At 48.3% G+C, this 27291-nt stretch overlaps 1 protein-coding gene across 1 annotated transcript; it reads right to left on the bottom strand.

The window, feature by feature from the left end:
• Nucleotides 1–257: 257 nt before the first annotated feature.
• Nucleotides 258–25786, bottom strand: TXNDC5 (thioredoxin domain containing 5). The gene is made up of 10 exons (XM_060614845.3): nucleotides 25452–25786; nucleotides 21187–21336; nucleotides 16263–16368; nucleotides 12221–12317; nucleotides 9863–9978; nucleotides 7603–7689; nucleotides 6608–6748; nucleotides 3527–3609; nucleotides 1920–2049; nucleotides 258–698 (listed from the first exon to the last, which is right to left on the bottom strand). The coding sequence occupies exons 1-10, from the start codon at nucleotides 25718–25720 to the stop codon at nucleotides 576–578; spliced, it is 1302 nt and encodes a 433-aa protein (XP_060470828.3). The 5' UTR covers nucleotides 25721–25786; the 3' UTR covers nucleotides 258–575.
• Nucleotides 25787–27291: the final 1505 nt, after the last annotated feature.

Genomic DNA, 27291 nt, shown 5'->3' with positions numbered 1-27291 from the left:
TATGGCTGACCTCTCGCGATGAGAGTAGTAGTAACAGAAACAGCAAAGCCAGGGGTGGACGTGAAGGTATCTTCCAGAGGTGTGGGGTTTCTGTGTTTAGATCTGCTCCAAGTTACTGACCAACCACCTTACTAACAAGTCCGTTATGACCTTAAGATCAGCAGAATATCAATACTGCCACCTTTCCAGAACTTGTGGGCAGTTCACAAACGATGCTTTAGATGATACTTTCACCAGAATCACTCAGGAGCCAAAAGTAGTTGAGCAATTTGATTTTTCTCAACTCTACTTTAGTCTCAAAGGAAACCATTTAGATTCATCAAGAGAAAGGTAAAGGGGACGACAGATCGCCACTGAAAATATTGTTTGCGAAGGGATCATGAGTTACGTGTTTACTTAGAGAAACTTAATAAAGAATTTGTAGAGTGTGTTGCCTTAAAAATCACACACACAAAGAAGATACCACAAGTTTAGTACATTCAGCTCTCTGAAAAACCACCATGTGAAACTCCACACCGGCACAATTCAGCTCCCACACCCTGGGCACGGGTGGCCAGGCGACTTGGGACTGGGTTTTACAGCTCATCCCTTGCCTGGCGCAGGACGAAGTGGTGCAGTGAGTCAAGGTCTCTGCTTCCACTGTGCTCACTGACTTTTTTCCCTCCGCGGAAAAGCAGCAATGTGGGATAGCCTCGTACCTTCAAAAAAAAAAAAAGAAAGTATGAAGACCAGTGGTCCAGGTCACATACAAATTGCTTCTGAGATAAACCACCACCACCACCACCACCCCCTGCCGAAAAAAACTCCTAAAGTTGTAACCAGGGAAGTTCATGGTTAAGTTAAAAAATTTTTGTTAATGTGTATTTTTGAGAAAGAGCGAGCGAGCGTGAGCAAGGGGGAGAGAGAGGGAGACACTGAATCCAAAGCAGGCTCCAGGCTCTGAGCTGTCAGCACACCACCCCCATGGTTAAATTTTTAAAAGGTGCAGACCGTTTAAAAAGTACAAGAAAGCAAAGCCTCAGGGTTATTCACCTTCCAATTCAAAAGCATATTCAGGATTAGTGTCAAAGGAAGGACTTTATCTAGAAGTACAGCTTCTGTAGCTTCCGTGCACATGCCACCACCTGGGCACCCGGTGAACAGACACATTCTGATGCCGCAGGTCCAGGTGGGTCCTGACTGTGCATTTCTGACAAGCCCCCTGCTGATGCCCAGCCACTCTGTGGACCCCGCGGAGTCACAAGAATATACATCTCCAGCTCTTTTCTAAGGCTTTAAGGCACCAGAAAAAATGGCACCTTCGAGTGATGAGTAAATGACGTCTGTGTTGCACCTATTCTCAATCTAATGAGGGAACTCCAGAGCCCCCAGATGTTTTAAGAAAACCGCACAAAAGCAAAAATGTGAACTACAAACCTTTTGGGCTATCAGATTGTGCTAGCAGCTCAGAAAGAAGGCAACGCTTCAGGACAAAACCAAGTGGAAGCCCGGCTGGCTGGGATAGTCCCTTCGGGAGGAAGTCAGGGGTTTCCCTTACTCAACCACTGTACTTTAGGACACGCTCAGGGCTGAACAATAAGCCACTTAGGGGCTTGAGACGAGGCTGCAAGTCAGCTGACTGTTCAGCCAGCAAGTGGCCGTGCCGAGGTGGCACCTCCTTCTATGCAGACAGCAAGGCCTCAAGTCTCCCTTGAGAGGTGTGTAACCAGTGGGAGAAGAAAGCCCTTCCTCGGGCAGAGCATCTCTTTTGCTTTTCAAAACGGAAATGAAGCAACAGCCTCAAAAGGACACAAGGAGCGCTTCGCAAAGAGGACGAGGGCCCTGTGCTTTGTCCCGGTTGAGGCCACCACACCAGATGACAGCTCCATGTGGGCGTGCTCCCGATACTCAGGGTCCCCGATACTTCTGCATGTACCCACCGAGTACTTGCTGCAAATATTCCGTTCCGCAGTACAGTCCACCTCCGCAATCTTGACCTCTGCCAAACCAGGGAATTCCTTTCTAGAGAGTTCTTCCCAAGTAGGAGCCAGATTCTTACAATGACCACACCTAGGAACAGGACGACGACAGCTTTATTGAAGTCTTGGGTCAAGCTCACTCACCTAAATCCAGCTGCCGAGCCAAGCCTTGTTTCTTCTGTAAGAGGCAGTCGGCAATTGCCTAGAAATGTGTAAGATATCAGATCCCCCCTGGGTGCGCTAACATTTCCTCCTCCTCCGTCCCAGACACGGAATTCGAAGTCCATCCAAAGTAGGCTTTTGGAGAACTGAATGGAAACAGGTTGGTCTGAAAGCAAGTTTAGATTCTGAGACCATTTCCAGGATGTGGTAAACTGAGCTAGCTGGATTATGAATGAAGCAAGTGCACCATGAGCAGGAGTTGATGAACAGAAAAGAAAATGGACACCAAAAACTTCTTTTAAAGACATTTCATTTTAGATTTGATTGCTGTGGTCTCAAAATGTCAGGGCAGCCTGAAAGCTTCCCTGAAACGTCATCCATTCACTGTGAGCAGTGAAGTCCAAGCCAAGTTCTGTGCAAACCCTCCCCTTCCCCAGCACTTTACCCCTTCACTGAAAGGGGATCTTCTGTCCTCACACTTGGTCTATATGGCTTTAGGTTCAAAAAAATAAAAAAAAATAGAAAATAATAGATTTAAAGGTGTTATTGACTAGTGTTTCTATTCTTTAAGAACAAAAGTTGTACAACTCCTGTGAGTCGCGTGCTCCCGGACTTCTCTTCTCTGCCCCTGTGGTTTCTCATCAATACCCGGAACGAAAACAAACCGAAGAGCAGAAGTGACATGCTGGTGACCTTACTTGTTCGTGTTTAGAAACAAAACCTAACACTCTCCTTGAGACCGTGCTTTTCTAAGCGGATTGTTTGTGAAGACAAAGCACTCTTCCCGTTTTACAGCTCAGAAAACAGAGATTCAAAGGAAAGAAAGGACATGCAGAGTTACAGCAGTGCAGGTGACTCTTGGCACCTGTCACCTGCCCCACTTCAGGGAGCCTTGGGCACAAAGTTGGTGTCGCCCTCTCTGCTCCGGTCTCTGAGGACCATGCAGCAGGAAGGTTCAGGTAATTGGGTAACATATAGGATGGCTGCCCAGGAGCCCCATGGGATTTCTCTACAACATCTCAGACACTAAGGAGCAAAGCTACATCGTGATATAGATGTTCAGTCTATCTGGACAAGGGCAGATACCACAAAGCTTAACTTTTATATGGCCATCCTAATTCTCTATTGTCACATTGTCATGTTTTCTCCAAAACAGACTGAATTTTAAAATAAACTGGCCTCATTCTCTATAAATAACTTCATGAGTACCACCAAACCGAACTTCAACATACCTGAATATAGGTGCAAACAATAACCTTTCCTCATTTCCTAGAACCTAACCTATGTATAAATGTAGCAACATCTAGGCCTAACATCGAGTCTAGAGCGGTGCCTAATGAGCAGAGAACTCTGATGGGGCTCAAGTGCACCGAGACCAGGCAGTTTCTCATCAAACGGCCACTTACCATGGAGCATAAAACTTGATGAAGGTTATTCCTTCTGCGATCGTGTCATCGAAGTTATTTTCCGTGAGTGCCAACAGGGTGCCCTGCAGGGGAGGGAAAGGCCACAGTTCCAAGGCATCACTTAGAGCAGGGATTACAGAAATACAAATCAATAATCTTTTAACAGTGCTGTCATACATGCTCCAAGGTCACACGGAGATACCTATAAAACGTGCATTTCACAAGCTACACAAGAAGGGACAATGATTCACCACAGGTAGGTCCCCAAGGTCCTGAGCCCGGGAGATGCCTCGAGGAGGTGGCAGGACGCAGTCCTCCCCGGCCACTGGGGGGAAGAGGGGCTCAGGTGTGGCTGCTGTCATTCAGGGCTCCATGGTGTGGACCAGTTGGCTCTGTGCGGCCTGTGCCACAGTGTGCACCTCTCCGGCCCAGAGCCTCCGACGCCGACTGGAGAGTCCCAGACACCGACTCACTGGCTCACCTGATGTGCGTGCACCTGCTGTCTTTTCTGAGTGACCCTACCGCTCTCCTAGCACGTGGATGTGCACAAGTTCCCTTCTCTGTGTACTGCCTTCACAGTCGACAGTGGCAAGACCACAGGCAAGGATACGTGTTTTACGTATCCCAGGCTTCTTAAATTCAAAGTAAACGTGCAAACTGTTCATCTAAGCTCTGGCTGGAGAATGTAGGGGGAAGGTGCCATGAGGCAGCCTGCTCTAAAGCAATTTGGTCTTGACAATTCTTTGCAGAATTATGTTCCTGGGTTTCTCCAGAAATGGATCTGTGATTCTCTCACGAGAGCAAGAATATGATGATTTATCATGTGGCTAAACGTACCAGGGCTGCTCCGCTTGAGTCTGGCATCGAGTAACGCGTGTCAGTGACTCGGAGGCGAAGCCCGCCAAGGGGCCCATTGTAGAACACTACCATCTTTCTTTATGTCCAGAAACATGACGCCATGCTCACTGAAAGACCTACTTACTGCTGGAAAACTGTGTTATAAATAGAAACTGTTCTGTGTTTGATGAAAACATCCACAGTGTATAATTACATTCAATTTGGGATGGTGACCTTTAGAACCACCGTGACACAGTCCCCTCCAACGTATGTGGTCGCAGCTACTGCAGAATCATTCGTTTACTTCTTAAACCAAAGCTCCGACTTTGAACTAACACCTAGGCAAGTCCCCAACCTAAGAGTTCAACTAAGGCATGGGCTGTAGGGGGCAAGGAGGCCCATTCCTGTCCCCACTCCACGTGGAGGGAGTAGATGACTGTCTTTTTCCAATTCCAAACAACTAGGGCTCAGGGAGTGATGGTCCCAGCAAGTCAGGATCTGCTATGTAAATGCTGAGGGTTCAAGAATTACTGGGGGGGCCGGGAGGAGGGTGGTCACACACATCTGCACACTCACTGCTCTGGCCTCGCAGAACGAGGGCATGCTGCCCCTTCCCCTGCCCACTGTGTCCCAGCTAAGGGCTTGGTGTAAACGGATGTAGCAACTTAAGTATTCTGCTTGGAAATCTGTTGACAAATAGGCCTTAGGGTTCTTAGCTAGGAAACCAAGCTCTGCTTTCCTGGAAAACATTCCCTGACTCCCTTTGAAAAACCTCCTTTTCACCCATGGCTTCAGCATCGGCTGACGGCTAAGGCTACCCTTCCAGTGCACATATCCTTCCTGCTTCAGTTCCCGAGTCCTACTTAACTGTCCACCGGACATCTCCACCTGAATGTCCACCACAGCCCTGAAAATCAGCAACTTGAAAACTGACCTGATCACCTCCCTTCCCCCCGCCCCTCAGTCCTTCTCTCACGCTTGGTGCCCTTGACCACCAGGTATGCCACAACTCCAGTCAACCCCTCACCCCACCTGCCCGACTGTATTCAGGAGGGTGAGGCTCCTTACGCTTGCTGTCTCCTTGTCTCCACCCTCTGTCACAGCCGTAGTTTTGGGGTCTCATCATCATTTTGGCCTAATACACTGACTTCCCCCCCTTTCATACTTTCCATCTCTTTCTGCCAGTCATCTAAAATTCAAATCTGCTCAAAACCCTCTGCTGGATCCCTATACATATACGATGAAGCTCAAAATCCTTGGCTGGCCGACTAAGTCCTCTATGATCCAGCTCCTACCTCCCCTCTCTGGCATCCTGCACTGCACCCCCTGTCCTTTTCACCCCCTTCCCTCCAGCTGATGGCTGGCCCTGCCCCAAATACGCCCAGCCGATTATACTAACGTGCTTCTGCTCACGCTCTTCCTCGGACAAACCTTTTCTCTCCACGTCCACCATGTCTCTGCAGCAATTACCAATTTGCCTTTCAGCTCTTCAAGTGACACTTCCTACCTGCCTGCCCCAATCATGACTGGGCCTGCACACTCCTGGGTCACACACCTGGGACATCTGCTTCTCCAAGTTCTCATCTGTCTCCCCTCTAGACCAGGTACCCTTCACAGGTAGGGAAAGAGTCTTACTTGCCTTTGTTTCCTGGTGGCCTGGGACAGTGCCTGAAATGTAACAGGCTCGATAAATGCAGAACAAGTGGATCTGAAACCTTCCACTGGGTGAATGAAGACAACAGCACAGTAAGTCAGAGACTGCCTGCCTAAGCAAACTAAATGTCCTCGGGCAATGTGCCTTTCAGTTCCAACGTGTACATCTTTCCTGCTGCAGACCTTTCAGGGGCCTTTACCATAGGGTGAAAGTCAAATTACTGTAGCAGGTGGTGGAAATGGACAGAAACGGGGGCCTAACAGCAGCCAAACTTTCATGTAGCAAATGCCCTCAAGTACAGGGATTACTGAATCAAAAAGGGACGACTTTTCCAGAGCTTTTGACACCAAATACTCCTAGGATTTGTCTCATGTTTATTTCAGAGGAGCTCCTAGGTTTACCCCTCACAAGCATGTTAAAAGTGGCTGAAGGAAATGTCTCGTGTTGAAATGTCAGCCTCAGCCAACCATCTGAACTACTCTCTGCTGACCCCCAACTGCCGTTCTGTGCAAAGCATTTGAGGAGAGCGGCCTCTGTGGGCAGGAGGTGGTGGGCCACCCCAGGCGCTCCTGATCGCAGCCGACACCCACCTTGGCCGCGGGCTCAGTGGCTGGCACTGGGGCCTCTGACGGCTCGACGGCCTCCGGGGCCCCCTGCTCCGTGCTCTGCAGCTGTGATTCCACATACTCTCTCAGGGACTCCAAATCCCGCTTGCCTTTGTACTGGTCAATCTGTCCGAGGTAAGGGCCGCACAAAAATGCTGTCAGGTTAGTACACTTAAGTGTTCTGAATCGCTCAAACCTCGTCCCGACCCCACTCACCCCCATGAGACCTCCACTGATGCCGTCACCCTGGCGGTGGGGACTGGGCAGCGTCCGCACGCTCATATTCACACGAGAGTGCACGTTACAAACCGAACACCTCAGCTTTGGGGAGAGAACCTGACAGCACCTGCCTCCTGCAGAGCCCAGAGTCATGACTGGGGCCGACTCCGGTGTGCTGAGAAGCTGACCATCGGCCAGGGATAGACAGGAGAGTGGGAGTGAGCGCCAGCGACCGGGAGCCAGTGTTGACTCCACTCAACGGTTGTGGCCAGAGCACAGCTACAGCCGGCGGTACGCCCGAGCTATTCTAGTGCTAACCTCAGCCAATGGGAATGCTTCGAAATAGCAGGACAACTGACCGTTTTTGTCAACTACCCAAATCTTACTAATTGAGGCCAAGACGTTTTTGTTGATTATGTATGCCTTGAAACCAGTGCCCAAGGCACCTGGGTGGCTTAGCTGGTTAAGTGTCCAACTCTCAGTTGTAGCTCAGGTTGTGATCTCACGATTTGTGAGATCAAGTCCCGAGTCAGGCTCTATGCCGACAATGCAAAGCCTGCTTGGGATTATCTCTCTCCCTCCCTCCCTCTGTCCCTCCTCCACTCATGCTCATGCTCTCTCAGATGAAATGCAACTTAAAAAAAAATTAAAAATTAAAAAAAAAAAACCAAACCAGTGCCCAAACAATTCATACTGGCAACGGCCCACTGTGGTTAAGAGAAGCACTTGGTCTCGATACCAGGACCTGAAGACGTACGTACCTTTTGACCATCTCGGAACCACAGAAGAGTGGGATAGCCACGAACCTGGTTTCCTGAACAGAGTTCATAGTGCTGCGTACAGTCGACCTAAAAGTAAAGTAAGACCAGATTCTCAGTTCCTTTCTTCGTGAGCCTCCCTGCTAAATGGATCACTGGGCACTCAGTACTTTACACACTTCATCTGTAGCATCTCTGCCGGCCAGTGGCAGTTTGGGGAGAGACTTCCTAAAACCTACCCCAAAATACACCTGAGCTAAGGGAGCAGAGGGATGAGATTTGTTTGCGAGACATGACTTATTTATCTCACTTAAAAATGCCAATTTTTAGGAAGCAACATTTTACCTGGAGCATGTTAGCAGAGGGAGAAGGGGAGCCTAGCCTGACATCTGGGGAGGGGAGGCCTGGCCGTCAGTGAGAGAGGCCTACACCAACACCAGCTGCGATATTTATTCTCATGTTCACACTTAGGGAGTTTTGAAACAGGAGTATTCAGTATAAAATAAAGATAACTGAAAAGATATCAAATTAAGGTGATTACATGTTCTTAATTCCATAAGCTCAACTATTACAGCTCTTTAAATTTGTTTCACTTGAATCTTATCAAGATTCTGCATGTTCAACATTTTCATGAAACCGTTTATCCTAAGTCACTTCTTTTTGATTTTCTACTGATGTTAAAATCAGCTATGTGGGATACTAAGTTGTTGTTTTTCAGGATCTCAACAAAGTAGGATAAAAATATTACATTCACACCTAAGACTGAAGTCGGCAGTTAAAGTATTAAACTGAAGCACAGGAAGCCCCAGCCTGAAGTCTGGGTGGGGGGCATTCAGAGTCCAGTCTAAGCCAGCCGCACACATGTCCGGAGACGGAGGCCACAGCCCGCATGGGCAAACTGTGTTGGCTCACACCTGGTTCTACCAGAAATCTCTACAGACATGACCTGAAAATAATCGCCCATGAGAATTCACAAAATAGTTTAAAGTAAGGATACAAGGAATGGGGAGGATAGAACACAAGAAAATTATGACTACTTCCACGATATGTTCGATAAATATAAAATTATAAGAACACATATAACTAGAATACATAATTGAAAGTGTTTAACAATGGGGCACCTGGGCGGCTCAGTCAGTTAAGTATCCGACTTCGGCTCAGGTCATGATCTCACTGTTTGTGAGTTTGAGCCCCGCATCGGGTTCTGTGCTGACAGCTGAGAGCCTGAAGCCTGTGTCTCCCTCTGTCTCTGCCCCTCTCCTGCTCACTCTCTCTCTCAAAAACATATGAACATTAAAAAAATAAAAGTGTTTAATAGGCAACAGTGAAAATCCATTGAACGACAACTATTACAACTCATCGGGCATCTGCTTCATGCCAAACATCGTACTGAGCATCTGACTTCCATACTCTCCCCGCGCCACCTCCCCCCGCCCCAGTTAGGTCTTACTGTGGTTTTGCAAAGGGGACACTGAGGTGTGGAGAAGCTGTCAAAAAGGCTGGCCAGCCAGGTCTGCCTGGACCCTAAGCTTGTGCTTTTGGCCATCTCCCTGTCCCGGGCAGATCATCTCATGAGCTGCAGTTCTGGAAACGCAGCATTCCTTCTGTATACAAGTCAGGCCTTTGGCAAAGTAAAACATGAGATCTTTATAAAAGGAAACCCATGCCTGGACGTCTGGTGGATGCCAAAGGCTGGGTGAGATGAAAAGTGCTTGATGGCCCGGGAGCTGCTCTGGAGATTTCCAGAAAATCCACTTATACAGAAGTTGTTAGACACCACTTCTGGCTTCTCTCTGCAAAGTGGGGAAAGCTGGAAAGACTCCCAGGCAGCAGTGAAAGCTGGGGCTCACCGGAGGGGGACCTTCTGCATGCCTCTGTGAGCACAGGGCTGAGGCTCCTCTAGGGGACAGCTCTTGGGTGAGGTCAAATGTGGATGGCCTCCAAGTCCGGCCAGTGAACATTCGTGAAGGCTGTGCCCCATATCTTTGCAGAAAGGGCTCTGGGGCTGCCAATTCAGAATTGGCCATTGCTTCAAAATAAACAAAGAAGCCAAAGCCATAATTTATCTTTAGGCTGTGGAAAAGCCAGCACATTTGAAACCAGGCTGCCATCTGTGAAGGTGAAATGAATTATCAAGTGGCACACTAAATGGAATTAATAAATCAAGTTTGCGACTTTGCACACAGAATGAATAATGGGCCACTCTGCTAATTAATCCAGCCAAAGGCGGTCTATTTCCAGTTTAATAAGGGCTTTCACTTACCTTGCCAATCTTGACAGTTTCAGAATGTTCAAGGCCTAGAGCCAGCTGCTCCCAGGTTGGAGCCAGAGCTTTGCAGTGACCACACCATGGAGCGAAGAACTTGATAAAGTGGTCGCCTTCAGTGGAGAGCCAAGACAGAGGAGGGAGAAGGAGTGACTTAATACCTTACTCAAGATCGAATGCAAGGATCTGATCTTTGTCCTCTCGCGAAACTAACTGCAGTATGAACCCTTTAACTGGTAAAAAAGTGACTCCATCAAGTAAGTGTATATCCATGAACTCATAGCAATCCTCAAAACAAAATCTAATTTGTCATCTTTGGAGGACAACAGGGAACCAACTCATTATTTGAAGAACTGGCAACAAACGGGAAGAATCAGGCAATTACCCCACCTTTCTTACACAAACTGCACCACTGGATAAGCATGTGATAAATGAGGGCAAGTTTCTCTCCCTAGAACAATGAAGAAAGGATGTTTTAATGAGACTATCGGCATTTGGCAACCCTGATAAGTTAATGGATCTAGGGAAACATGTTCAACCATGCCATGGGACACAGCTGTCACAGTGGAGACTGGGGAATTCTACAGGTCCAATAACCTATGTGCTCAGCAAAAGGATATAAGGAAGAAAAACATGTTGGGGGAACGTGTAGATTGAGACGCAAGAGAGACGTAGGTAAAATAAAGAACAAATTAAACTATAATGTAAGGAAGGCACATCTGGATAGTGAATGATGACGAAAAGCAAGGAAAGTGCCTCCTTGAGGGCAGGAGGACTGGGACTTGGATAGGGCACGGGGTGACTGGCAGTGCCATTTCTTGAACTGGACGGTGGTTATAGGCTGACCACTCTATGACAACTCACTAAGCCCTACGTTTGAGGGCTTTCTGTGTCTGTGTTTTGTTTGACAATAAAACAGAAGGTTTTAAAAACAGTATCAGTGCCTTGGCTAGGAGAAAAAAACCCAAATCCATACAACATCGTCATTTGGATACTGAAGACTTTTTCTAGGCTGTTCTGCCTTGACCAGCCTAGGGCCTGAAAGATGTCAGGCTGAGACCAGACCACAATCAGGTTGTGAGTGCATCACCAAAATGTGACGTAGGCTCACAGAAGGACACTGCCACACCAAACGCTCATGGCAGTGCTTTGTCACCCACAGCAATGACACCTTAAGGGAAATGGTGAAACACTTGATTCAAAAAACTAGCAAGTGATCCATGAGGTTGAAGCCATGCCTCTCTAGACAGAAAATGACACTAACTTGTGCTGTGAGGTGGAGACAGGATGTCCAGGAAGGAACCTACCAGAGTATCAGTGGAAGCTTTAAGGCCAAGAGGTGACTGTCATTTTCTGAGGACAGATCCTCATGTGAGCAGCACAAGGTGGCATCTCCACAATGCTGCCCTTCAGGCACGATTTGCTTAGGGAGAGTCCCAGCTGGGCTTATGGGAACTAAAGTGAACCCCCTACTGGGGAAAACACCCTGAAATTGTACTGTCACCGCCACCCCCTCCCCCCCAGAGCCCTGGTACAAATAACAACCTTGAACACAAAGGGAAAACAAAGGAAGGCATCACAGTAAGTTATTTTAGACCTTAAGTTGGGGGGGGCATGAAGTTACAGGGCCAGACATAATGTTAAGCCCTTTTCACAATGTTTCCAGCCCAGTCTTACAGGAGGACTTCTCTCCATGGCAGCATTTGAGAATGGAGAGCAACAAGGAAGCTGAATTTGCTTTCAAGTCATTCAGTGCTGAGCCAATTGTTCTGAAACATGTGAATAAAGGACTTATGTGTTATTTACGTTAGAAACCGTATATAGATCATTTTACTATTTAGGAGAGTGTTTTCAAAAAAAAACGAGATGTGGTACAAAAAACCGTTTTAAGTGTTAAGAACACCTACTCTGATTCACACGTTAAAATGGTCCCATTAAATTCTAGTTTGAACACATAAGAGAAACTTCTGTTTCTGCCTCTGGTCAACAAGCATATGATTCACATTAATATAAATAAATACTTTCTTATCCAAGGATGCGCTGTCTAACTAGTATACAAATTAAGCGTGCCCATTCATGCTTTGTGAGCTTTCCAAAACTTACATCTTTAACTAGCATTAAAACTGGCATTTCTGTAAGCAGAGAGACAAAAGGAGAAATGATTTCTAAGAGGAAGTGCACTGTACAAGGACGTTAATGGGTCCTGAAGAGACCACTGCTAAGTGCACAGATGGTACCCACGAGCCCTCAAGTGGCAGGAAGAAAGAGCCCAGCAAATCAAGGAGTGATGGATGGTCAGTGGTTCTAAGAGGTGCGCGTCCCACTGTGAGCACCCATGAGCTTCACCCACCATACCTTGTGCAACGTGCAGCTCAAAGTTGCTTGCTGAGAGCTCATACAGTCCCTGCTTGCGCTCAGGAGCTCTGGGCGGTTCGACTTCTGGCTCTGGTGTCTAATAGAAACAAAACAACAGTCACTGGGTTTGTATGTGAAGACATAGAGAAACCCACTGAGCAGGTGACCTGTGTCTGTCTGGAACCTTCTGCAGATCTCCTCCCTCATCTGGCTACATCAAACCCTTGGGGCATGCTGCTGTGTTAAGGGAGGCCAAGGCAGGAACCAACTCTGTCAGATCATCTGGACACTTCAGCAGGAGGCCCCTCACCAGCCACACCTCCAGGAAGTGCTCCAGAATCGGCACTCAAGGCAGCCAGGGATGCCTGTCCCCACCCCAACTTGCTCTTCGCTGTCCCCAGACGAACAGAGCAGACAAACTGAAGGAGAGGCCCACCCCAAACAAGCACACTGCCCTGTTCTTTGCAGCGTGACCTCAGATTCCACATGGAATTCAAAATGAAATCCCTGACGGACTGGCTCTAAAGGAAGTAGTACCTGAAAATACAAAGATAGCAAGATAGACACAGTGGAGAGCGAGAGACCATCAGAGAACAGGAGGGCCTGGCCATCCTCTGTTCACACAAATGGTAACAAACTGTGAAGGACTGGTAAAGGGACAGAAGAGATGGTGACTGTTTCTCGCAAGAGCGAGAAAACCATGGAGCAGACCTGAGTTGTGCTTCTTAATTCACTCAACGAAGCTTGGGACAGAAACACATAACGCAGGAGCGAGAAGTGGCTTTTTAAAGGATGCTTCTGCCAGTCCCTGAGCGGGTACCAACTGTGTACAACTAGGCAGTTAGCACAGGACACAAGTCTAAAGTTCTCAATTTCTGAGGCTGGATCAGAAAAATCGCCATTTTGCTATAGACACGTGGATGTAGATTACTCAATTTTTATCTGGCAGTTCACACGTTTCTATGAGAAAGAATAGCCAAGTTATTAAAAGCTTCAAAAAGTGCTGACAGCTCAAAGCTGTGCAGAGTTGTAATCGTAAAGCACCGTGAAGCTTTCTTTGCTGCTGCGGGCCTGTCAAAACTTTCCAAGTGCTAAGTACCCACACGAAAAGATGCCCGACAGAATGGTGGCTAAGCAAACAGTGAGTTCCAATAATGCAAAACACTGTATGTCACCCTTTATAGGATGTTCAATGCTCATTTATGAAACTTGGGGGGAGGGGGCACTGTCACTATCTGCCCTGTGGCAGATACCAGAGCAGTCCCCGCAGTCATGGCAAAAACACAGTATGCCACAGAAATGGGTACAGTCTTGCCCTGCTGGTGACTGTGAGCTTACAGATTCTTAAGAAAGCAATCTGGCAATGTTCATCAAGAGCCATAAAAGTAGTCTTGCTTTTTCTTTCTTTTCTTTTTTTTTTGCCTGGCAATTTTATGTCTGGGAATATATTCTAAAAACATCACTCAAAAGTAGAAAAAAATGTCTTTTACAAAAATAAACATGCTCCTTAAGCATTTCTGATGATAGAAAAAATACACACAACCTAAATATCCATTGACAGAGAAGAGATGAATTATGGCAAATCCACATAATATAAAATATGACCAATGTTGAGATGATATAACTATATAAAAATATCACTATTAAAGTGAACTGTGTTTATGTGATTATGACTATTTAAGAAAAAAAATACAGAAGCAAATAGGAAAATATAAAAGTTGAAGTAGAAAGTTGAGATATAGCATCAGGATTTCTTTTCTTTGAGTTTCTTTAATATTGCCATGACACTAAGGGGAAAACTCTAAATTTATCCTCTTTAAATATAAAAATGCATACGTTAAGTTACTTAGGTATAAACACAGATGGAGAACTTTTTAAAAAGTTTTCATGTACAATGAAAGGCAAATTCTAATTGAAAAAAATTTTTGGTTTGCAATATAAGGTTTGACTATTTGAACTTTCTGACAGGAAGGCACATTGTCACTGTTTTCCAGCAATGACCTGAGATCCCTACTGCTCTGACACTAGGATATGGCAGCAGGTGGACCCCAAGCAGCAATGGCCCTTCATCTGGAGACACTGTGCCCCCAGCAGGGGCGGGGCCTCCCTGTCCCTCCCAGCCTGCTCTGAGGCTGCCACTCCTCAAAACGGGAGCTTGAAGCACCGGACGAAGTCATTCTGCCATCCTGTTAAGGGCTACTGGTTCCTTGAAAAAACGTCCTCACAGTAGACTGGATTTTTGGTGGAATAATGGAAAACAAGTATTGTAAGTGGGTTTTTTTTTTTTTTGAGACTGTTACTCCCTCTTTAAAATCGGCTTCCTCCCCTCAGAGCATTTTTCACAGAGGAAACAATTTTAAGTTTAAATCGACATGAAAGTTCCACCTGCTCGTGTAACTCTCTTGCCATGACAAAGATGCAAATTCACTCCCTGAGAGGTCTGTGGTTTTCCCTGGTGCCTAAAATTAGAGAAGTCCCTCCCTGCTGGACACTTATTCAGCGCGAACACCAACGCTCCTCACCACGTAGTTATAGACTTTGTAAAACGTGAGGTAAAGCAGCACCTGAGAAGCAGGTGGGTTTTGGATAAGCAGCGACATCTACAAAGAACGCGGGGGACAGCCGAAGGACCACACAGGCACCCGGGGAAACGGCACCGGGAGCAGTGGATCCCCCCCAAAGACCGCTGGAGCCGCGCATGGGCACCGACAACCCTCGGATCCGCGAAAGCCCACCTGACACAACAAAGCAGCCTTAGTGGACTGCGGGATTACAACTGCCTCCAGAGACTCCAGGGGCTCTATTTCACCAGAGACACGTGGCACCGGACACCTCGTCTTTCCAGACCTGCCCCGCCAGGGCCCACACACCGGCCAATCCGCCCCGCCTCCGCGGGCCTTCTGCACCAATCAGAACGTGCCACGCATTCTGAGTGCTTGCAGGTCAAAACCAAGGCTCCCGACAACCACTGGAGAGGGGGAGGGTTATAAACGCTTAGTATAACTCTACACAGACCTACATCTTTGAAAAATATCTCAGAAATCATACGGTTCCCACCATTTCCTGATATTACCCTTAGTGTAGGGAGGGCCATTAAGACACTGACAGTATTACGAGTATTTATTACGTTAGGTTATTGGTGAAGCCAGTGAGCACCTTTGGGGACTGAGAGTGCAGAGGACAAGGAGGGAGTCACCCTGCTGTACCGCTCGCGGTTGCAGGAGAGGGCCGAGGCCGGCCTGGACTGGACCCCAAGTCAACCCTGTGATGCTAAGAAATTAGTGTAACTGTATTACATGCGAGACTGGCCCAGAGGTTTATGTCAGGAAGTGGGAAGCGTGCACCTGTGAGATGCGTGCACCTGTGAGATGCTACTGGAATATTCACAAATGACACTCTGCCAGGGCTGACTCTGCAGCCAAACAAGAGCTAGGAAGGCAGGTATGATAACACAAGTTGGGCAAAATGGGGATAACTGTGGAAGGTGGGGGCAGGCACACGGGGCCATCTGCATTACACAGCTCCTCGCTCATGCACCGAAGATAAGACTCTTTCTACTTCTGTTCATGTTTGAATATTTCCATAATAAAAAGCTTTTCAAAAGTTCATCTGTTTCCACCAAGATACTCAGAGCAGTGAAAATAGAGATGGAAAGTAGAAGGACTGGCTGCCAGGGGCTGAGGGGAAAGGCTGGGGAGTTGGTTTAACGGGGACATGGTTTCAGTTCTACAAGGTGCAAAGAGTTCTGGGGACGCGCGGTGGGGATGGCTGCTCAACAGGGTGCATGGACTTAGCACCACTGAATTTGTGTACTCAAAGTGGCTAAGACGGTAAAGTTTATGTGTATTTTACCAAAATCAACAAAAATTGAGAAGGGAAAAAAAGTTCATTTTTACTTACAGCATCAATTAGTTCTAAAAGAGTAAAAAGTTCCTTTGAAATGGTAGCTTTACTTTTTTTTGCCTGAAGTGGCCTCTTTATTACCCCGAAACTACAGGCAGAAAGAGCGGGCGGGAGGCAGGGAAGCCTCATGTGCACTCACCGCAGGCTCCTCATTCAGCGTCTGCAGCATCCAGTTTTCCAGTGTCTGGAAATCCCGAGGACCCTGGTACTTCACAGCTTCTTGGCCAGGCTTGAAAAACTTCAAGCTGAAAGGGTGACAGAGCACAGGACAGAGCAGACTGTTAAATCCTTCAGAGTGCTCTGAGTAGACAGCGCTGTCCCGTCGGGGGGCAAGCTTGTGCAGGGAGGCAATCAGTGGACCGCAGCCAGGCACAGACCTGCTGCCCTCTGATACAACATGAAAAAGAAAGGAAAAGAATGTCCTAGGAGATAACATACCCATTTAATCCCACACTTAAAAAAGTTTCTTAACTGGGCGCCTGGGTGGCGTAGTCGGTTAAGCGTCCGACTTCAGCCAGGTCACGATCTCGCGGTCTGTGAGTTCGAGCCCCGCGTCAGGCTCTGGGCTGATGGCTCGGAGCCTGGAGCCTGTTTCCGATTCTGTGTCTCCCTCTCTCTCTGCCCCTCCCCCGTTTATGCTCTGTCTCTCTCTGTCCCAAAAATAAATTAAAAACGTTGAAAAAAAAATTAAAAAAAAAAAAAAAAAAAAAAAAAAAAAAGTTTCTTAACTTATTCAATAAAAGTAAGACTGAGTGGAACACATCAAGTCTAAGATGCTGTGAGTGAAAACCCAAGCCACCAACGTTCGGTTGACAGAACTTCCAAGCTTCTCTCCTGCTAGGGATTTGTCATCCTTCCTAGGCTTTAGTAGTTTTTATGTGCTGCGTTTAAAAAAAAAATTAAGGCTGTAGTAGAAATAGCACTGTTTTGCAATAAATGTATTTCCACGCTACCTTGTCAGCTCTTCAACTCTTAACAAAGCACGAATATCCAGGTTCTGTGAGATTTACATTGCCAGCTATAAGAATAGCCTTGACACTGGCTGATACGGTCTATTCACCTCCTCACTGAGGAGTCTTTTCTTTTTCTACATATATTAGCCTCTGAAGGTATCTGCAGATAGAATATGTAGCACTTGCTTTAGTGGGTGAGCAAAAGACATTGTCAGAGTCTGAAATTACACTTCCAGATCCCGTATCATTCCACTGATAGGGGACAAATACGCTCTAGATAAAACTTAATAGAGGGTGTCCAGGATGGAGGAGTGGGGGCGGGGAATATGGCTACTGACAGAAGAAAAGAAACACAGACGAGCACTTTTTGGTGAGCTGTTCATCCAAACATCCTTATCACTTCTATGGCACATCTGTGGACTTTGGCAATAGGAGCCCGACGTGCAGGAGCAGAGTGTCAGAAGTCAAGATATGCAGATATCAGAACTGTGGTTTGAAGAGCTAACTCCCCAAAGGCCTTAGAAGGAAGTTTCGTAGCAGTACAAGAAAACCAGCACATTAGCCGGAATCAGCACTTTAATCACAACAGGCTTACAGGCCTTACCCGCGCTCTAAGATCCTGTGATGGACTTAGAGTGACATCCCTAATGTGCCTCCAATAAAGAATATGTGCCCCGCTTCCTCAGTAGCTTTTACTTTTACGACTGTAACAAAAAGCTAAACTCACCATTTTGGCCAGTACATCCGTTACTTCGTGAACTTTAACACTTTAAGCAACGCCAATGATCTCACAATCATGAATGCCCACACCCACCCCTGGGACCTCAGGAAGCTCTAGAAACGTGTTATGCCCACAGAGCTAGAAGATCCTTAATGTACTCCTCCACCCCCGACTCTCTCTTCCAGAAGGCGCCTCCCCCACCACAGCTCTTCAGAGTGGAAAAGGAGGTGGATCCTCAAACTACTAGGAAGGAACAGGCACTACCAAACCCATTCCTCATTTCTTTGCTAACATTAAAATGCAGTAAAACCTAACCTGTGACTTTTTCTGATTTGGTGTGCACTGAGCAAAACAAAAATAAACAATTTTTTTTTTAATTTCTTCTTACTGGATGAGAAATCTTCTTATCCTGCCCAAGCCTGGGTTCTTCCTTAGGTTCACAGAGCCTAGGGGATAAAATCAGAGCTTCCTTTACAGACCTTTCAGTCTGTCCAGGGCATCTGGGATAGGGAGTGGGCCCTGGGGTACAAGCCTAAAGGACAGCCCCAAACTTTCCTGCTATTCCCAAACCTCCACAGGGGCATCTGCTTTTCCTGGTGATCTGTTTCTCTTTCAAGGAGACTGTAGGGGGAAAAAAAATCTCCATTTATGGGTCACTCTGGAAATCTGTGATCAAAATCCTAGCACAACTGAGGAGACAGTGCTACTGGCTGATTTATGTCCCCCAAAGCAGATCTGTTGAAGTCCAAGCCTCCTGTCCCTCAGGATGTGACCTTGTTCGGAAATAGGATCTATATACAGGCAAGCAAGTTCAAATGAGGTTACGAGGATGGGCCCTACCTAATCCAATATGGCTGGGATCTTTTTTAAAGGGTGAAATTTGGACCCAGAGAGAGACATGCACAGAGGCTGAAGGCCATGTAAGGGCAGAGGACTGGGCTGCTGCAGACACAAGCACAGAACCCCAAAGACTGCAGCAGCCACCAGACACTAGGGAGAGGCAGAGAGGGGTTCCCCTCCCGAGTTTCAGAGAGATCATGGCCCTACCAATGCCTCAATGTTGGGCTTCTGGCCTCCTGAACTATGAGACAATAAATTTCTGGTCTCTTTGGCCATGTGGTTTGTGGTGCTTTGCTTCGGCAGCCCTAGCAAACCTCCTTCAGCCCTGCTCTGGCTCACAGTTTCCCAGATGATAAAGATTCCTTACTGGCTCAACAGCATGACCTCAAAACATTTTTCTAAGCACACTGAGCCATCCCTAGGAACATGGGAACGCAAACTCCCTCCCTGTGCAATCCTTTATTTCAGTTGAAAGTACCAGGGTTAGAATGACATAAAAGCGAATGCACTGACCCACAGTGCACGCTCAGGCATCTTCACTCATGTATCTCTATGACATGAGTACTGTTTCAGAGGAAGTAAAAGCTCACGCAGGTCAATGCATGAATGCCCTCATGTGTGCCCTCATGTGACTCGTTTTAATGCAGCACACCCTGCCTCCTGCATTCTATGGAAAAAAAACAACAACCTGTTCTTGGGCACTTGTGTGTAGGGCCCTGAGGGTTACAGAAGTTCCTTGCCATCAATGTTCAGTATAATGTGGACTCATTCTAGTTCTTTTTAACAACACAAAACCAGTGCATGGTTTTCTTGGACAGACCACATCTTCTAAACCAGGACACACGATCCAATGCGGCTCATTTAAAATCTGTGAATAACATCTATGGAGTAACTGATGTCGTAGCCAGAGAGCTCCTTTGACCAGGTTTTGGTGGAACCCTCTACTGCCCCCTCTGGCGCCCCCTAACACTTGCCCTTCGCGGCCTATCACCAGTCCTGTCTCACTTCCTGGTGGTGTGGTTGGTGGTATACATGGCCATACACAGCCAGCTATTTAACAGTAGACACCTCAGCCAATCGTCTCTGTTGCCCTTGCACCTTGAAAGTAACAGGTTCCAAACAGGTAAACATTTACCTCCTCCATGCGTCCCACTACTCACTGACAGCTTCGTTGTGATGCCCCTCATCTAAGCTACATTTACTTTAAAGGCAATGCTATGAAGCACAGGACAATGGTGCCTATCGTAGTTGATCTGATTTGAATCATGGCACTTGGATTAGCAGCAGTCACCAAAGAGCAAGAATTCCAGTGTCCTTTATGAAAATGCCAAATTTCTAAACGTAAGGGAAAACTTTAACTTACTGAGTATGCTGAGGTCAGTATTTACAAACACGTAATTTCATACAACAATGAGGGTGGTGGGGGTGTGGGGGGGCGGTAAGGTATCAACATCCTACTTTAGACTCAGAGGTTAAACAGCGTGGCCAGGACTGCATGATAAGTAAACAGTAGAGCCGGGATTCAGACGTGGCTTCTAGGTTCCAACCCAGAGTTCCTTCCACTTTTCCATGCCGCCCCTCGGGTTTGAAGACAGGCCCAGGTTTTATAAGAATTTACTTCATTCATCAATTTGAATAAATATTTGGGGAATCGCAGTGGCCAGCCCCTCCCCCATCTTTTTGGACACAGCTTCTTCCCTTTTTTGGAGCAGGGCTCTTCACTTTAACGCCTGCCATGTGGTCTGAGGGCACTGCTGCCTTCCTACAGTACCCGCCTCTCTGGCCACAAGGACTGTCTGGGGCGGACACTCCACCCCAGCTGGGCCCATCGGTAGTGAGCCGGAGCCCACAGGGCAACAGAGAAATGCAGAGCTGGAAAGTTAAGTCACATTAAGGAGGTAAAGGTAAAAACTGGCCCCTAAGCCCTTGGAGGGGAGCCTCAGAGCCTCTTCCACAGCCTTCTAAGTCATCCCTCTATTGCTTGTTAAGCCAGTTTCAATTTCTACTTCTTAAAACCAAAAAAACCTGTTTTAACTGTCAAGGGAGTAAGTAGCACCGCTGGTCAGAACTGCTATATTCCAGTTTGTCACTTTTCTTTCCAACAGAAACAGCCCTTGTGCTAGTCACATGGGAAAATTACTCCAGGAAGGATGCTTAAGCATAGCAGAGTGACCAAAAACTCAAAGTAAAATTGATGACAAAGTATGCTCGTTGCATAAAGGTACTTGTGAACATCAAACCTGACAGGACCCCATGGAGACCGCCATTTCTGTCTCACAAACACATTCCCTTATAGACAGGAAACCCGACACTGATTAATGAAAGGCTCTTTCCAAATACAGCACAAAAAGACATCTAATATAGACAAGACAGTGTTAAGTATAACCTCTCCCTGACACCAGGGACTGCCTGCTTACATTTATCATCTCCTATCAACTACATAAAAATTTACCAGGAGTTTAACTTGTATGTTCTTTAGCCGAGTGCAGCTGGCAAAAGGCTCTGGAAAACCTGGACCCATACGGGAAACACGGGCCCCTCCCACTTACGTGGGGTATCCTCGGACCCCCTGGGCGGAGCACACATCTGACTCTGCTGTGCAGTCTACTTTAGCCACGTAGACCTTGGCGTCCTCCATGCTGTTGTACTTGTCTCCCAGGTCATTCCAAGTGGGCTGCAGCCGCTGGCAGTGTCCACACCTGGAACAAGGGGAGGGGAGCAAGCACACTGAATATCGGGTCAGGGGGTGCCGGCCCACCTCTTCACCCATTTCCATACGGCAGTGGACCTTTCTGATCCTTTCTTTATACTACAGCAGGGAAGGATGGCTCACAATTACCACAGAACCTCACTCCTCGGCCTCCAGCCCCCCAAAGAGTTCCTGCATTGTTTTCAGCAGGAAACCAAAACATAGCAAGCTGTTGAGACAGATCCGCCTTGAACTGGCCCCTGTTGACCTCCAATCTGACCTCTGTACACCTGCTGCCCTCCTTTGCTTGCAGTTTAACCTGGAGCCAAACTGAACTACTTGTGGTTTTCTGAAGGGGGACAGACTGGCTGGCACACGGGCATTGGTACACGCCCTCTCTGATGCCTCCTCCCTAAGCCCATATGGCAAATTCCTATTTGCCCTTCAGGTTTGGTTTGGGTATCGCTTCCTCCAGCAAGTCGGCTCTGACTACCCAGGCTGTCTGGTGCCATTCTCTTCTCTTCTTCTTCTGGAAAGTTCCCTTGCTCTCCTTCTACTGCAGCAGCTTCACACTGCCTGCCATAATCGCCCCTATTTTATTTAGTCAGGACTCTCTACTAAATAACTAAGTATCTGCCAACGCGAGGCAACCTCAAAATTCACTCAATCCTGCATTTTCCCCAATGAGAAACTTTAGAAAAGTTTGTGGCTACCCCAACTTCTCGGTTTGATGCAACCAAATGTATACTTGATATTCGCTGTACGAATTTGAGAGTACATTTTTAAATCCCCTATCATTTAAAATAATACATTAACTTAGAATTATTGCTTCTTGCTACTCTTCCCGTTTCTTGACAGCATCAGCATTTTGTCCATCACTAAATCTACTTTTTCAGTCCTATAACTGATCACCTTTAATTATCAGCTCTCTGTAGTGCCATATTTGAATACTATATGAGTCAGCATGGAAACTTTATCTCAAGCTTCAGGTGCAGTCACAGTAGCATTATGGCACGTAGGAGTTTTTGTTGTGTTTTTTGTTTTTTTCACCTGGTGTATATTCATGGTATCTACGAAGAAACCAGCTGCCGTATTGCTTTTCAAAGTGATCTTTAAAATGCTTACTTATAGGGTGCGTGGTTGGCTCAGTCAGTTAAGCACCCACTTGATTTTTGGCTCTGGTCATGATCTCACAGTTTCATGAGTTCAAGCCTGAGGTCACTGAAGGTGCGGAACCTGCTTGGGATTCTCCCTCTCTCTCTCTTCCCCCCACCTGCCCAAATAAATAAATAAACTTAAAAAAAAAATAAATGCCTGTTTATAAAGAACACCCAACACTCAAAATGGTCACTATGTCCTCAAAGTAATTTTTCAACAAAATCAGTGTTACATTTCTTTGCCTCTTTTCTTTTCTGACAGATGACCTCCGTCATAAGCACTGAAAGGCAGCACCAAAAAAGTCTGCCTCAAGCTAATGTGTCTTCCCTAAGCAGCACTTTCCTGGCCAGCTAAAAGAATCCTTGCTTTATAAGAAACTCAACTACAAAATGATTCCCTCTTTTCTGAAAGATAATTGTGAAGGAAAATCAGAATTCTACCTAAGTTATATTAAGTTATATAAGTTATACAGCTCAAGTGCTGTGAAGACAAGCACTGTTCCTTTTACAACTTTATTTCCAGTAACCAGCACATGCTTAACGGGTACTAAATGTCTGGCAATGTCTTAGTGATGGCTCATCCACAGGTGCCATGTAGTGGGCACTTCTGGTTTGGGACCGTTGTGGCTACAGTATGAACTTTTGGGACAGTAGCTTAATTCAAAATCTTGCATCTGTGGCCACGTAATAGAGCAAAGCCACCTGGCCCTCCTAATCTGACAGTCACCAGATTCAAGGTGATGCGCATCGGCCATACAGAAGCCGTGTCCTGATGTTAGCACAAAATCTACAGCCGGATAACCTTACATCTGCCAGGTTCAGAGTGCAGGTATACAGAGCAATATTCTCATTATATGCTGCCGCTGCCCCCAAGTTACATGTGGGCTTCCAACATTCCAGAGACTAAACCTGGAAAGAGGTGGGGGGAATGGTGTAGGCCACAGCCTGTTCTATCTGAGCCCCGATGTGCCCTTAAGGTCTAACATTTAAATGCCTTCATAGAAACCCAACATCTTTATCTAAGTATTTTGTAGTGGATAATTAAGAAGCAAACAAAAACTTTAAAGAGCTATGTTCCTAGGAACATCCACCTAAAAGTCTGTAAGTCATGGGTCCCCTGGATGGCTCAGTCAGTTAAGCTTCTGACTTCGGCTCAGGTCATGATCTCGTGGCTTGCGAGTTCCAGCCCTGTGTCAGGCTCTGGTACTGAGGGCTCAGAGCCTGGAGCCTGTTTAGGATTGTGTGTCTCCCTCTCTCTCTGCCCCTCCCCCACAAATGTGTGCGCTCTCTCGCTCGCCTTCAAAACTAAACATTAAAAAAAAATCTAAATCTGTAAGTCACATACACTGAAAAAGGAGTTTACTTAATACGAAGTGCCCAGTTGCCAGTCTTCTCACTCAGTCTAGGACTCGCTGGTGTTACTGAGACTCCAAAATTAAAACTCCTTCGGCACTGCACAGACTTCCTATGTCTACATGTCAGCTTTTCTTTAAAAAATAAAGAAAAAAAAATCCACGGACTTACTCCACTGAAATAGGCTCCAATTAAGTAATGTATTTAATTGGAATAGATACTCTGAGAATACTCCTTCACAGAGGAACTATTAATAATGAACGATTATTTTATGCTACAAAGTATTTTCTAGACCACTGGTAGATCTAAAACTTCAAGTCGGGGCTGGTTCTTGGGAAGTTGAAACACAATGTACCCCACGGGTACACTGCTAATAAATGCCAGCTCTCACTCAGACTTGCCCCCCAAAGTTGACTTAACTCCAAATGAACTGAAATAGTTAACAGCCTGACTATGGAAAGAAAGAGAAAAAAAGTTTCCTCCAACTTCCGCCCGCACAGTTCCTGAACAGGACGTTTTTCATGGGCATCTTCTCTCTGTTCCTTCCTACATCGCTTCCCCCCATCTCAGTGAGCCTCTCTCCCGCTCTGGGGAAGGATGCCAAGTGCTGCAACAAGCCTGCAAAATGCCTTGTGCCCTAACACTGGCTTTGTGCTCTGCCCCATGAGAACTTCCCTCCACCGGGGCATCCAGGCGCTGGAAGGAAAGCACTACCTGTGCTTCTGTGAACATCAGGAAGTCCTTCTGCAGGACAATTCGCAGGGAAGGGGTCTCTGGGGTTGGCACGGAGGCCCATACGGACGCCTCCACCGGAGAACCGAGGCAGGAGCTCCGTTCAGCTCACACTTTCCAGAAGACCAGGCCCCAAGACAGAGGTGGGGAGGAGGTGCCGGGGGTCAGCCTTGGATGGAGGGGCCAGTGCGCTGCAGTCGCCTAGAGCACACACAGCTCCCCCATCGACTCGGAGCCACGACGGGGTCTCCAGCGTTCGCACTACTCTCGGCTTCCCGGGGTAGCACAGGAACCCCTTCTCTCCCCGGACCACCCTTTCCCAGCTCCTGAACACACAAAAGGGGGAAATCACACCTTTGCGAGTTGCTATTTTTCAACTAAACCCCTGTGCAGGGGGATCTGCCCTGCAGCGAGCGCACGGAATCCGACCTCCGAGCGTTCACTGCCGGACTCCACTGGCCGGCGGCCGCCGCACGTGGCCCACGGGTCCCAGCCGCACCCGCAGGCCGCCGCCTCTGGCCGGCGCAGGAAGTTTGGGGCGGGGGCTGGGGAACCGGCGGGGTAGCCCCACAGGGCGACAAGGCCACCCGCCCCTCCCCCCGGTCCGGGGACTTGGGGGCGGGGGGGGGAGGGTGTGCTGGGAGCGGGGACGGGACGGCTTTTTCCCGGCTGCCCCCTCGGGGTCCGCCCCCTCCTGCACCGCCCCGGCCGCCCTGCGCCACGTCAGCCGCGAGCGCCCACGCCCCCGGCCCGAGCCCGCGCCGCCCCCGCCGCCCCGGCACTGCGCGACCCCCCCCCACCCCGGCCCGCCGCGGCGCCCCCGGCCCGACCGCCCCCCGCGCGCAGGGTGCGGGGCCCCGAGGAGCGCGGCGCGGCCAGTTACCAGGGCGCGAAGAACATGACGAAGTGCGCGGCGCTCTGGATCCCGTGCGTGAACATGTCGGCCGTGTACAGGTGCTTGGCGTGCGGGTCCTGCCCGTCCTCGCCGTCGGCCGGTGGGGGCCCGTCCGCCGCCGCCGCCGCCCCCGGCTCCTGGGCCCAGGCGCCCCCGCGCCCGCCGCCATGGCCCAGCAGCAGCAGCAGCAGCGGCAGCGCGGCCAGGGCCAGCGGCCGGGGCAGCGGCGGGAGGAGGCGTCCGGGGCGCGCGGGCATCACGGCGGGGCTGGCGCGCTCTCGCCGCGGCGGCCGGTCCCCTCGGCGGCGCCCGCCCGCAGCCGCCCGCCCCGCGCGCCGCCCCGCGCACCGCCCCGCGGAGGCCGCGCCCCTTTCTCGCCCCGCCCCGCGCCTGGCGCGCGCCCACTGCCCGCCGGAGGCTGAGTCCGCGCGCGCCCGTCCGCGGTCCTCCTACCCCCAGCACCAGAGGGGAAAAGGTGAGTGGTCCCGGCCGCCAGCACGCCCCGGGGCCCGCTCAGCCCACAGTAAGGTGACTAGTGCAGGGAAGCCACAGATGGGAATGTCAGCGTCGGTTAATCGTAGCCACACACACAAAGACCCCGGGATTTCAGGCTAAAGGAAGAAAAGAGCGGCTGTCAGCAGAATGGAGGGGATTGAGCAAAAGTGGGTGGGGTTTGCACCTGAATGAGTCAAATGCTTGGCCAGACCTCAACTGTGATTCTGGGCCTGAGCTCAGTCAGAAGTGTGATGAAACCCACGTTCCAAGTGAAACCGTGGCCTGTTATCCCCGCCCTGCCTTAACTTTGGGGTGAGAAGGAGAGGTCAGAGTGGCTTCTTTCAAACAAGTCCCGCAGTGCTCATCTTCAAAAGGGTGGCTGGCGTCCTACTGTGCACCCCCTGCACTAAGGTGAATGACAACACCCCTACTCTGGTTGCCCCCCTTGTGGAACCAGTAAAAGGTATTCCCTGGGCTTGGGCACCTCACAGTTCATACCTGCACACATATCTTGTTGCATATGGTTATTGAAGTTTTGGGCTCTGCCCTGGGGGCCTGAAGCTAAATTAGGCAGAATCACTGGGTTGCTTCCTGGGATCCTGCTTGGTCCTTGGTTGTCCTCAATCTGGGAAACTCCAGGCATTTGGCATGGCAACAGCGGAAGATCCCAGTGATTCACCTGTCATTACTCTGTTCCAGACTTTGGGTCAGCCGCCACTAAACCTTTAACCATGCTTTGCCAAATACCAAACTATCAATTCCCTTCAAAACCTTTTCTCCCAACCGCTTAAGCTTGAAAAATGGGAATCATCTCTCACATGCTCCCTCGTTTCCTTTATCTCCTATAATTCAAACCAACCACACTTCCTGGATCTATCCTTTCTTTCCACCATTGTAAGTATCCATACTCTCATCAGACTTTAATCCTGGCCTGCTGTAGTAGTTTTCTAAGGGCCTCCTTTGTTCACACATCAGGAAAATTATTTTTCCTAAAGCCTACCTTTGACCATGATAGTTTGCTGCTCAATACCTTCCCCTACACACACACACCCTCCCTCCCAACATGGTCAAACACAGATTCCTTAGTTTGCCACTCAAGGCCCTCTGTGATGAGATTCCATGTGCTTTGTGTCATTGTGAAACTCACCACTGGAAGTCCAGGTATCCTCTCCAATAATGTATTATTGCCAGACTCTTATCCCGATGCTCCCCCAAATCTCATACAAACTCTTTCACCTGTGCTATCAGGAAGTTCCAACACAAGAGTGGCACACGGGAGTGAAACACGGGAGTCCTCCCAAATGTTAGCTATTTATTCTTTTACACCTTGAAA

The sequence above is a fragment of the Panthera onca genome, chromosome B2 (assembly GCF_046562875.1).
Source record: "Panthera onca isolate mPanOnc1 chromosome B2, mPanOnc1 haplotype 2, whole genome shotgun sequence".
Taxonomy (NCBI): Eukaryota; Metazoa; Chordata; class Mammalia; order Carnivora; family Felidae; genus Panthera; species Panthera onca.
Note: the sequence above shows the minus strand (reverse complement) of the source record. Positions and strands in the feature narration are given on the sequence as shown.